Source organism: Malurus melanocephalus, unplaced genomic scaffold (genome assembly GCF_030028575.1).
Source record: "Malurus melanocephalus ecotype Western Australia unplaced genomic scaffold, MMel_1.1 scaffold_178, whole genome shotgun sequence".
In the NCBI taxonomy this organism is placed as follows: domain Eukaryota; kingdom Metazoa; phylum Chordata; class Aves; order Passeriformes; family Maluridae; genus Malurus; species Malurus melanocephalus.
In genome coordinates, this window is record NW_026623410.1 from 59184 (window position 1) to 72653 (window position 13470).

At 41.5% G+C, this 13470-nt stretch overlaps 1 protein-coding gene across 1 annotated transcript in view; it reads right to left on the reverse strand.

Moving 5' to 3' along the window:
* The window catches only part of KIFAP3 (kinesin associated protein 3), a 66456-nt gene extending 53584 nt beyond the window's left edge, over positions 1-12872 (reverse strand). Inside the window, exons 1-9 of the mRNA XM_057372736.1 lie at positions 12703-12872; positions 8123-8254; positions 6743-6897; positions 5569-5624; positions 4927-5068; positions 3691-3790; positions 2817-2941; positions 2255-2353; positions 1371-1549 (exon numbers count right to left, since the gene is read on the reverse strand). Coding sequence (XP_057228719.1) covers positions 1371-1549; positions 2255-2353; positions 2817-2941; positions 3691-3790; positions 4927-5068; positions 5569-5624; positions 6743-6897; positions 8123-8254; positions 12703-12734 — 1020 coding nt within the window. The 5' untranslated portion in view covers positions 12735-12872. The remainder of the gene's footprint in view (positions 1-1370; positions 1550-2254; positions 2354-2816; positions 2942-3690; positions 3791-4926; positions 5069-5568; positions 5625-6742; positions 6898-8122; positions 8255-12702) is intronic.
* Between the last annotated feature and the right edge of the window lie 598 nt (positions 12873-13470).

Genomic DNA, 13470 nt, shown 5'->3' on the forward strand with positions numbered 1-13470 from the left:
GTCTGGTTATAAATAGACACTGAATGTATACTAAGAAAAGAAACTCCAGCTCTCCCCMCACAGCATAGTGCAATAATCAAACAACTGACTGGACAGCTTTGATCAGAAACAATCAGATAGCAAGAACTCCTACCTCGCTGCTTTGAATTTAATATGGCCCTTGAATACCCAAGGAAAGAATGTGCTATAAATACACAAGGATTATTAAGTTTTATGTAGAATCAGGTGCTGCACAACTAATCTTGGCTCATCTTGCCTTTGACATTTTTGCATTATTGTCCAATATAAATATCAGAACACCTTTTCCTTCACTGGTAGCTTTCCTTAATAAAAGCTATTCCTTAGCTTTCCTTACTGTGGAGAAAAAAATATCTCTATTATCAGTAAGGAATGCTCAGACAGCTGAYCTAAAGCATAGCAGCATTTTCAAAACTGTTTAAATGGTGTGAAGTAAAATCAACTCAACAACTTTGTTTCATTTGTCTTTCCACTAAATCAAATGGAATGGGGAAAGTGTGCCAGCAAATCAGTGGGCTGGAGAGCTAATTCTTATTTTCCTAACCAAGTCCCATATATAAATAAGGGAGATACTTCTTGTCTGCAGTGTTCAGTGAACATGCATGAAAAGGTCCAATTAATTCCCTACTGCTTTTACACAGATCTTTTCATCTCACAATCTATGCTTGCCATTGATCTCAGATGCCCTCTTGAATAAAGAAAATTTATCAAATTGTAATAGAGGCACAAAGTGAAGGCAAGCATCTAGTAAATGATCAGTAAAGGAGACACTTGGCTACAGCTGAAAGTCACAAAAAATATGCCACAATTTCTAAGTGTAAGACTCTACAAAAATAAAAAAGCTTATGAAGAATAACACTGTCTTCAGTTCTTAGGAGCTACTGGCAGCAGGAAGCAATAGATGTGAAGTGCTTTTGAATACCAAACCAACATAGGAAATAAGTAAACTAGTCTAGCAAACTCCAGAAGGATAAATACCTCTCTTCCCAAGTCAATACACAGCAGAAACAATAATAAGTTGTCATAAGTATAGTTTGGGGGCAGGGTCCCAGACAACACCAGAAGTGGGGCTATGACAAGACTCTGGGGTGTTGAATTCAAAATATGGAATTTCACGTATCATATTTTGCATCATATTCTCTGTTTGGGATGCCAGTTATTCAAAAATGTTTGCAGTATGTTACAACTGATGTTGTGCTTCTTTTCTTTTACTCATTTTATTCATAACAAAACAGGATAATCAGTACTAGAAATAGTGTGATAACAGAGATGTCTCCCTCTTCCCTCSAACCACAGGAAGTTTTCAGAACTCCAACCTTTCCAGCACTGCAGTAGAGTGCTACATGCCTTACCATATCATTTTTGTTCTCCATGAAAATGCTAAGTTTCTTCAAGAAGGTTACAACGAGGATAAGCAGCTCAAAATTATCCCGGTCCAGTGCTTTCACCAACATGTGGACAATGTTCTTGTTCCTCATCTTCAGCTCAATGCGAGTGTCCTCAGCAAGGTTCAGGAGCAGGTAAATTGCAACTAACAAAGGTCAATACAAATCACACCAACACATCAAAACCAACACAACTAAACAAGTCTCTAGATACACTTTAAGCGCTGAAKACAAGACTTCCAGAAGCATTATGCTCCCTTTTCAGTGCATTTTGAAGGAAACTGTCTGTAAATGCTTTTTATTCCTCTTTAAAAAGCATTAAGAAGATTAATTCTAATTGTGGCTTTGGAAAAAAAAAAATAAATTATGATCACTAGAAGCTTTTTATGYTGTGTGGTTTGTTTGGTTGRTTTTTTTTAAATTTCAATTTCAACAGGAACCATTAAAAAGCCCCTCTCTGGAAAGGTCTGCCACTCAGATAGTATCAATTTAACATTAAGTGTATTTTAGTACAAAAGCAGATAGACAGAAATCCATTCAATGAGTCAGATACAAGCTGAGTTAGGCAAAGACAAACAAAAACCAAAWACCCAATTTCCCCCAAACCAACATCATGAGCTAAACAAAGTTAAGTGGATCATTTTCACTCTTCTTCCTCTGAAGACTAACAAATTGCTTTTAAAATTATTCACAGTGTCAAACAATCAGATTAAATACTGGTCTTCTCCCTGTTCTATGGCAATGCTTTCACATTCAGTATGTTTAAGACATTCTGGTTATAACAACCATCAAACAGAATCCTCCAGCCATGTTTACCAACAACAAAATAATTTGCCATTTGGATTTTGTACCTCTAAGCAGCTGTTCCTGCTTGACAACCAACCCTTTGTATTTCTTGTAAGTCTTCTCATAGTCCTTTTTCAGGGTTTGATTTTCAGGATCTTCATCAGGTGAATTGCAGAAGTTAAGGAGCTCAGAGGAAGGTTACACAGGCTAAATGACAACTGTTCTCAAAAGYGTTACTCAACCACTAGTGAAAAGCAAGGGATCTATACCCACTGTCAAGACTCTACCTCAGCAACAGCTTGCTACACCGGTATTCCAGGCCATTATTTTTCTCTCCTTCTAGACCTGGATATATCAGACTCTAATAAGCAGCACAGATGTTTTAAGACATACTGCTGATAAAATAAAGTATTTTTCTTGTGCTGCTTTAGTARCTTCAGCTTAACCTCTTCAACATCCCAAACTCTTCACTCTTAGTCTCTTTTGTACCTGCAATTGTATTTTGCACTTTCTAGTGAATTCTACTGCTTTTACAGAAGGTGCTGTATACTCATCTTGCATAACCCAGCACCACTTATCAARACAAGTCAGAAGCYATCAAGCTACCCCAGAGTATCAAAAGGATATCAGCTTTCTTCTTTTTASCAAGTTCTTCCTGCCACAGTTCATGTCTCTTCAGTTCATGGTCTATGATATTCATACACAGAGCTCCAATTTTGTAGTGTGTGATTATTCCATGAAATTGAGAGAAACTACATTGAAGAAATAACACTCGTGAAGAATAAATGCCAACAACCCTATATCTGTTTTGACATATATGGTAGCAATTACCCAATACTGCACCACATGAAATATTAATAAAGGTATTTACTGTGTGCCCCATTATAGCACTTCCCTATTGGAAAATTATTTCAAAACAAYTCCTGAAAACATGAATATTTTTTCAACTTGTAGAAAGACAAGGAAGATATTGTTGTTCCAAGTCAAAATAAAAACATGTTCAAATTTTCATGCATAAAAGRAAAGGTTTTCCCCTCAGCCCTGCCTTCCATACTGCTTCAGAGCACTCTCAACTCACCAGAAACATAAYAGAGATCTAAAATCAAGGGAAGTGCAAATTCTGCTTGAATTATTTCTAGGCAGGGTATGCTGAAACACTGGAATAGCTAAATAAAAGCAAGCACTCACTTCAGTTTTGAACATTGTTTCTTCCCTATAGGAATGCTGATGGAAATTATAGGTGGCAGCTCAGCCATGTTTTATTTCTGACACAAAGCTATGAGTCAGAAGCTTTACTAGTTTCTTCCCAGCTCTGTTACACATTGTCTCACCATCAAGGTTCTTTTTGTTACAAGTGATAAAATTGAGGCACAAGAGTGTTTTTGTCTCTCTGTTTYTCCTTTTTCAGTGAAGTTTTGTAGCGCAGTGCAGGAAACAAATGAAAAGCCTCTAAGCAGAGCTACATTCTTTATGTCCCTAAATCCAGGCACTCCACACTCACCTTGAAAAGCAGAAGAAAATGTAAATTATATTGGTAGCCAGTTCAATGCTTTGTTTCCAGTCTTCCCTCAGCACTCTAGCCAGTGCACCCAGGGCAGTTTCTGAAGTGAAACAAGATTTAGAATAGCATCAACATTTTGTGTCCCTCCTTTTTTTCTTGTGAGCCTCAAAATTTGAATACACCACATTCTAAGCCTCTCCATTTTTCTAGTGGAAGACTTTCCCAGGTGTCTCACTTTAACATCCAACATTGTTCACAAGTTCTGTTTGGAAACAATACTAAAATAGAGTACCCTGGGAGGTCATCCTGTCACAAACCCTAAGAGGCAGCAACATGGAAGGAAACTGGAACCAAACACCAAAGTCATCTTAAAACTACCCCTAACCTCCAGATCTTGCGTCCCCGCCAGCTCTCTGTTCCATATTACACTGTGTCCCCTGCCTAAAACACCACAGTTTTCACTTTCAAAGCCCTTTTAAATTCTAACTTGACAGATAGTATTTCTCACTCACATATTTGTTTTCCCCCCGAATCAACTTTGTATTATTTGATAATTTGGTTTATATTTCTCCTTGTCTTATTTCATCTCACTTTTCCATTCACTTCCCATTATCTAATCCCTCTTCACAGACACCACGTTACTTGACCAGAATAAGAAAAGCAATAACTGGGAGCACTAAGCACTAAAATATTTTCAACAACTCATGGGGACAAGCCATTATTTGATGGTCACCATTTCCATCCCATCTTCCTTGGTGATACTGCAAGATGGATATGTACTGAAGTCATAATTTACTCAAGGAATGTGGGGGTAGCAATGGCTAGCAAAAGATACAAAAGGGGCAAGGAAAGAAAATTACAAAATTAACTTACATCAGCCTGTAAATCCCCTTTTCAAAGCAAGTTTCCTGATCTACAGGATACAGTAATTCTCATCTCCAGCAGTAATGCCAGATGAAGTTAATTTAGCATCAAAATAACTAGGATCAGAAAAAACAGCTAAGGCTTCTRAAAGGCCAGGGAGATTTCAGTATTAGGCCCATGTAAGACCAGTCTGAGGCAGCAACCATTTGTAGAGAGATYCACCAATAAGGTGGCTTTAGCAGCCACCTTATTATACACAGAGAAATARAGCCTAGCAAATGAAACAAAATCCCAAATTAAAGGTGAACTACTTTTCCCYTGACACAAATTAACAGCACATTAAAAGAAGTTACCATGGAGTTTTAAAATTACCATTTATAAGCAGCTCTTCCAAATTATCCGGATTCCTGGCCAGTTGCAGGATGAGGGCAGAGCCACGCACCTTGTCAGGAATATCCTCATACAGCAACTCAATGTACTCATCCATGTCATTGATATTGGCAACTTCATCAATCTGAAAGCAGTCAGAAGCAAGGGTTTYACAAAGAGAGAGGGCTATTCAATATCAGCAGCCACAACATTATTCAGTTGCGAGACATAAGAGCACTCAGCTTCTAAGCACAGATCTTAGAAAAAAATAAAATACAAGTTATAAACCCCAACACACGCAGAATCATTGCCAATGAACACCAGGAAATCTGAGGAGGTATAATTACTAAAAACAAAGGATGCTCAGACACGACTCCCTGTGTCTTGTCTGATGTTCCAGGCCTCCAGTAGCCGTCCTGCTGTGYGCTATACTTGGAGGGGCAAGAATACAAGTCACATATTTTACCCTTTATGGAGATAGCTTTTTTTCCCATTGTGCAATATTTCCAAACCAAGTTCTTTGTTTAAAAAACAAGAAGTAAAAAAACACAAGAATTCAGCATTTCCTCTCCTGTCCTCCCCTCTATAACTGCTTACTGAAGTAGTAAATGGGGTTTGCATTTCTCTTCTAACACCAATATTTACCTCTGTTCCTTCAAATGGGGGTGGATCTTTTGGCTTGCTGGTTTTCTCTTTCTTTTCTATAAAGAAAAAGATATGGGTGCAGTTAAGTTACACACATTCACAAAGCACACATCCCGTGTTCTCATAATAAACATACTGGTTAAATCAAGGTCAAAGTCCTTTTGTCCAGCTGACTGCCAGAATAATACAGGCTTCTGAAGCTGCACAATCCCTAGAGAGCAAAGCAAACTCTCAGGTGCCTTTTGATATCTCAGCTTAACCGATCAGTTATAGCCCAATCAGCTGGGGACACAGAGGATAATAAACCTTAGAGCAAGCCCAGAGTGACAACAGTCACTTCCACAGTGAGATATCCACAAAGCAGCTTTGATTCTGCTTGTGCCCTGTGAAACACCAAGACACAGATAAGCAGAGTGAAAGAGGGTAAAACATGCAAAGCAGTTACCATCAAACCACATATAAAACATAAATCTTTGTTTTAAACTAGTGTCTCACTAGGAATCCAACTTGAGAACAAAAAGTACCATTCATTGTTGTAAGAAACCTTGCTAACCACAAGGTAATGTGGGATCTAATGTTAAATATTAAACTGTCACCTGAGCAGAAAGTTTAAAGTGAACTTAAGACATAAATAGGACCACCAAGAGGCCACAAACTTAAGACGACAATATGAGAGAAATACCCCAAGTTATCTGCTACACTCTACCAAAGTTTATCAGGCTCTGAAAGTCTCCAGCTTTACAGGCAGCCCAAATTCAGCCTAGGCACACTATCTACCTTTGCAAAAGTGATGGCAGAAATCTTTCTAGGAAGATCCTCATACTTTTGATGTAACTGCAAGTGCAGATTCAATATGAAGAGACAGCACCAAATAGCAGAATATGTCCCTCTCAAATCCTGCTAAAGCACAAGACAGCTGGGAAGAAGTATCAACAGTAAACTTAACTAAAATAATAAACCTTGGTTGTTAAAGAGATAATTTCCTCCAATCTCACTCCAAGATAATCTTTTTTTCAAGTGTGATCAAACCACACGTCACCCTTACTGTCCCTTACCAGCCCCAGAGAACTCTTAAATCAGGCACAATGGGATCTCAGCTAGAAACACTTCATGCAGTAGTTGTTCAATGCYGAAGCACCCTAGTCCCAAAATACTTTGTTCCTGTACTATTTACCTTTTCCTGCTGAGGCATCTCTGCGGTTCTGCAGGTAGTACAGCAGCTGCTCTACTTCTCCAAGCTTGGAGGGGTGAATGAGCTTGCATTCTTCCACAACCTTTCGAGCCAGGGAACCAATGTCTGTATTTGCATTAAGACTCTTCAGCCGAATTCTGCAATACAGACAAGTCTCTTTTCAGTTTTTAAGTATTTTTTATCTTCAGTCCTTTGAATGTTTACACAGTCACGAATTTCTTGAAGCAGMAATGATCCCGATACACCCAATGCCTGTGCCTTTCATGTCAAAGCGGTGGTTCTGAACTCCAAATGGCAAGAAACTGTCAAACAGATTTGATGGAGTGTAACTGTCCATGAGCTGACAACAACATTAAATGCAGCTGTATGAACAGATCCCTTACAACCATTTTAKATTCAAAAGACAGAAATTTATTTGCAATACACCCCATAAAAAGTGCACAGGACCACAAAGGAGTATTGCACACAAAAAAATCCCAGATGAGAAACAGTTCTGGGTGTTGACTGCACAGGAAGGTTATTTTGCAGTGCCAGGAGTCTCACACAGCTTGTGCAGAGTTGCAGTGAGGTCCACAAGTAACAAGCAGTAAGAAATCTCTGTGGGCATTAGCAACAGGGTAGGGAAAAAAGGAATTCCACCACCATGCACATGAAAGTTATGCTGATTCATCTGATAACAGAAGAAYGTATCTCCCATCTTCAAAAATCTGGGACAATTTAAGGATTCTCTTTTTTTTTTTCCTCCCATTTATTCTTCTTATATGCACTCACACAGGTAGCCACTTTAGCTCAGATTTTCAAAATGAAATCAGTATGGAGACAAAACACCCCTAGAACAGGTCCAACCTTGCAGCTTGAAAACTGAAGTTATGATAGTTCTCTAGGCTTTTCCAGTGGGGAATATTTTAATTCTCTTGAAAGAAATTACCAGGCAGAAGTAAAATGCAGATACTGCAGTRAATTCACTGGCTGGGGAGGGGCAGATCAAAACAACAGGAGAGCCAATAGCTGGAGCTTAAGACTGTCAGGAAGTTCWATGCTATTTCTTGCTCCAACATGAACTACAATTTGCACAGGAAATCACTTTACTTTTCTCTGCCTCAAATACCCATCATGTAAAACAGGAGTAATCACTTTTCTTTACAAAACACCTTAAAAGACAAGGCTGAAAAGCAATTTACAACATGTGTTTCAGATGTTAACCTTCCTAGGCACATGTTACTTCCTGGCTTTGAAGCCCTCTGCTAACCCAGCACTGTTTCATAAGGATTAGAACCTACAATTTCTTAGATGCAGATGATACTCCAGGCTATTGAATCTATGAAGACCAAAAAAACATATCAGCTCTTGCTATGACCTTACATTTTCTGACATTCCTTGCGTTCCCCCAGCATGGGGTCTCCCAACTCTCCCAGAATCGTKGCTTCCACTTCATAATGGACAATGAGGGCTTTCTCAGATGGATGCACATCTATGTTACCTCCTTTTACCTTCCTGTCATAAAGAGAAAAAAAATGGTTAAATGAAAAGCACAGAAAACACACAAGAGCAGAAATCAATTGCCTGCTTCCTGGTCTATTCAGACCCTAAACCCAAGCACTGCCCTCCTTCCACACCATACTCCATCCCACACAGCTGTACCAAAACATGATGCTAGTGGCATATTCTTGACTACTATCTCTAGTACAGAAACATCCAAGCCACTGGTCAAGCCTTAGTCACAGAAATCAAGTAAGGAAAGAAATCAAACTTATCCTGTTCCATAYAGTCACAATGAGTAAAAAGATGCATTTCRCCAAGGAGGTGAATTTCCCAGTTGATTCCTCCTTACTTTGTCAGTATTGACAAATCTTTGTCTAATGACATTCACTTATAGTGCAGTCATTTTCAAAYGAATTTTTTTTGTCACTCAATTGGCTAACTCTCAGCAGTTAAAATTCTACCAAGACTGAGTTACAAATAACTTGAATTTCAATTTAACTATTCTCTCCTGAAGCACAAACCTCTTTGCTGCTGCTCTTCACCTCACTGTGCCTGCTGGCAGGCCTGTGGGATTACAAAAATCAACAAGTGCTGTTAAAAGATATAAATCATGTCTACCTGCTTTTCTACAGCTATAGATACTTGGCAAAGTATTCTCCAGGAAAGCACTCTGGCTATGTCATTGCCAAAAGGGCCTGTCCTGCTCTCTCCTCCTTTGTGCCAACRAATCTGTCTCCATGCAGATATAAGGGTCCTGAGGAGAAGCACAGATGTATAAAGATACAGCTCATTTCTGTTTTCAAGCTGTGGCAGAACCACACCCAGAGAATACAGTGACACATATTTTCTTTATTGTAAAGATGACACTTGTCCCTTTTCCACTTGCTACTGCCAGCAAGTATGTACAGTCACGCCATAAACCAGGCTGCTGAAACACTGCAGATTAAAAGCACCTTYAAAATGTGGGTTTGGCTTTTGGGATGTGGGGGCGTTTTTTGTCAGGTGTTGGGGTTTTTTAGACAGATCATGTCCATAAAGAGAATTACAAGTGGCTCTACCAGTAGTCACATCCGCATCCAGGAGATAGCAGGTAACTGAGGCATTGGGTCAATTAGGCCAGGGAAAACAACTTCAACTTCAGAGGTGGAAATGTCAGCAAATCCAGATGCAGCCTGTGGTGTAACCACTTCCAGCAGAAAATGTTTGAAATATGTCTCTATCTATCCATCTATTCTGGTGTCCACTTTCCCTTCTGCAGAATACAACTGCAAGAAATACCTTTGTCTGGAGATACAGCTGCCCAAAAAACCCAACAAACCACAGAAAGGTCTGCTGTGGAAAATACAGCAGTCCAGTTCAACCTCACAAGGACATAAAGCTACAGAGCACACAAACATATCTCCATGCTACAGAGTAACATTTTCTATGAGATTACAGCAGAACTCCATTTATGACTTGAGACCATGATTTTTGAAGAGACTTGGGTTTGTTCCCCTTTAACAGTACCTTGAGGTAGATGTTTCATTACAGTATGTTCTCCGTTCTCACAAGGTCCAGTCTTGCAAGACAGAAAGCTTATGACAAATCCATTTCAAAAGAAACCAGCTCTCACTACACACCTCCAAATATATTGCTCTCATATTAAGACMTATCAGGAGATGTCAAATGTAAATACTCAAGCTCCTGACAGAGCTTGAGTATTTACACACTCTGGTAAGTGACACCTTAGTAATATTTAAAGATATAAAGAAAAGGACGGATAGAGAACAAGTGAGCCTGAAGGAATCTGGTAAAGTTTTAYAAGAAAAAAAGCTGAACTAACAGCTCATCCTTGCCAAAAGGATTAGCTCTTCCCATATTTTCCCTGMTCCTGGCAGTCACCTTGGAGTTCAACATGAGGGCTCATCAATCCCTGTCACAGYCAATTCCAGCAATCCAACAGAAAACTCTCCATATTTTGGASAGAGGAAGTTTTTCAATGTGTAWTAGAATTAAAGCACTCTATAGAAAWGGAACAACACTTCCTACTTATCATCAGAGAAAAGAAGGAGTGGAAACCTCCTCCTTTTGGCAACAGTAAACCACTGATGAGCTTAGCAACCAGAGGAGCCTTAGCTTAAGACTGCTTAAACAGTTTTAGGATTTCCCATATTTAATTTTTTCCTTAAGAGGGACAGATGGGTAAACTGAAGAACTTACAGCTGCAGAGATTTCCTGCTCTCTAACACTGACAAATGCTCTCTCTGCCTAAGCTATTTCTGAGCTAATGAAGTCACAAATCAATACAGAGTCAAGTTCCTTCTCCAAACAGCCTACCTGGTGAAATGCTTGAGGACTTACACTGAAATATATTACCCAGCCACTAAAGTAGTTTTTAATTTGGAAAACACTGCATTCAGATTGTTAGCATCAGAGGGTAAATCTTTATTTACAGAAAAAGCCCTCTTCCCTTCCCAAATCAACAAACATCTTCTTTACYGATTTTCTACACATCTCGAATCTGTAATTCACTTCATAAAACATTTAAAAGTACAGCCATTATAACCAGTAGAAGCAGCAATGCACTGGGGAGCTCTCATGCACATCAGCCTGTCCTTTCACTTCACTGCTTGCTTTGTCAACAAGAGCCCAGTTCAGCTCAAGGTTTAAAAGAGGAAGGCCTTTTCTACAGACAAAAGCTGGGCTGGCTGAGCCCACATAACCAGAGCTGGAGTGTTAATATCCTTTATTAACTGATTCCTTTAGAGGAAAAAAGCAAAAGCAAACTATCCTAATGAAAAGTGGGACAAATGGTGCACRTGGGTTGAAAGGCTGAAAATCCAATAACAAATCCCAGCAAGTCAGGCTTGCTGGGAGGGGGAGCGCTCATGGAGGATGACAAAGGGAAACAGGGATCAAGGAGTACCGGACTTGCACACCAACCTGGTCACATTAAACAGCACAGCAGGTACTTTTGGGGTTTGTGGTCCCAAAAGAGAGAGAAAACTACACTTGTTGCAAGGATGACTATAAAACAAAGATTCCTCAAAATCACATAAGATGGTACAAACTGAACRTGCAAGGCTAAAACCAAGCACTACTCTAAAGTTACAGATACTGTTTTAATTTTTTTAAAAATTTTGATTTTTATCCATTATAGCATTGCTATGACAGAACTAATGTTCTAAGATTATCAAGAGGGGTTTTTTTCCCGAATGGTTGCTAAGTATGGGTCTTAATGTGTGGCATATAATGAGAGAAAAAGCAAAACCTAGACAGTGTTAACAGGAAATTCTACACACACTAATAACTGGAAAGGAAGTAAAAAACAAGAGAAGACCAGGAACTCCTTAGGGTTCAAGATGTGATGGACAAAATCACCTGCAGGACAGGAGAAAGTGTCACTGTTCACACATCACATCTGAACACAGGCCTAGATGACCTGGCATCTTTTGGGATTGAGTCACTTTTCCCCTGAAACAACTGACACACAGTTGCCAACTCAGGCCCTATTCTTTAGGCTGACTGGTCTCATTGCCAAATGGACAGATAAAAGGCACTATTCCTCATATTTGTGACACCAAACCCAAATSACATGCTTTATATACCACAGTTACCTCTTCCATTCATCCCACCGCAGTACCTGTCCCACCCAATCTGCCATGCTATACTTTAACATCTTTGGATCAGTCCATGTCTTCCAGCTGCTTTTTTAACCTGGCTTTACTGTCTCTAATCCCACCCAATTCCCAAAGCAGCCACCTGCCCTATCCCAACACCCAACACACACATGACTCTATCCATTTATCTCCTAATAGCATCTATTCTCCTCCAAACTTCCTGTCACTTCAGTGCCTCAACCCAAACACAGTATAAAAGGCCACCACAGCCATGTCCAGACAGGAGCACCCCTCTAAACTACCATCTACCCCAAGCAGCACCCACCCTACCTCTCAGCCTACCCTGCCTTTGTAACCTTGACTCATCCCTAACCCAGCCCCCCAGTCCCCAGCACACTGGGGCAGGCTGAGTAGAGAGCACCTAAACCAATTCCCATTCCCAAACCCTTCACCCATCTTACCCACCCTCCAGTCAGCTTCCAAATCAGCCAATCTTCACTCCCCATACCTCCACCCACCTCATCATCTCCACTCTCAAAGCACTCTCCACTGTCATCTCCCCACCTATTATCACCCATCCGTTCCTAAGCCAGTTCTCACCACAACCAGCGACACCTCAGCCCCAAACTCCACCCTCTTCTTGTCCCCCACCCCACCTATATTCCCCCAACCACAACCTCCTATCCACCCTTCAGCAACTCCCCGCAACACCTGCGTCCCCCGCCCCACAACCTGACACACTCCATCCCTCAGGGCAAGCTGCCGAGCCTCAACCGCCGCGACACCCCGCCCTTCCCCCCCACACACACCGTTCACCCCCAGCACGCACTGCCGCGCCTCGCGCCCATCCTCCCCGCTTACCTCTTGAGGTACCGGGCGTCTTCGCCCTGCATGGCGGCGYTGAGGGGCGGCCGGGGGACGCGAGGGGATGGCGGGGGAAGGGGGGGGTTGGCCCGGGCAGGGCGCGGCCCCGAGCGCGGTGCTCGTTACCAGGGAGAGCGCGAGCCCCGCCCCGCCCCGCCGCGCCCCGCGCCGCCTCGCCCCGCGCGCGCGCTCTGAGCACGCGCCGCCGCTCCCCCCCCCCCCGCACGCGCGCCGAGCTCACCGCTCCYCCCCACACGGCCCCGCGCCATTTCCCTCCCCGTCAGCGCCCCCTGCAGGCGCGGGGGAGGCGCTGCCCCGCCGGATCCGGTCCCCTCACGAACTCTTTGCCTACAAAGGGTGCGAAGATTAATAAAGTAAGCTAGGATTTTTTCCCCCCTAAATATTTATACAAGAGTTAAGTTTCTAAACTTAAAACATTGCCTTTCTGAGCGGCAATATGATCTGCTGTGGTTCAAGCGGGTAGAGACTTGGCCGAGAGTAAGAACTGACACGTCAGGCTACAGTGGAGGCAGGTGGGTTGGTCTCCTTTACTTAGTTTTTCTGTATTTATTTATTTAATGTTTATTATTTTGGAATCCATAGGCATCACTGCCATCTCCTGACAAATTATGAAATGGGCTTTCAATTAATCAGTTTGCTGGTTTTGGTGAGAGGTAATTAAGGAAGCACTCCTGCAAGCAGCAGGAGTGAGGGCCCCTCTTGCTCACAGACATAGGTGGGGTTGGAAGGGACCTCTGGAGAAAA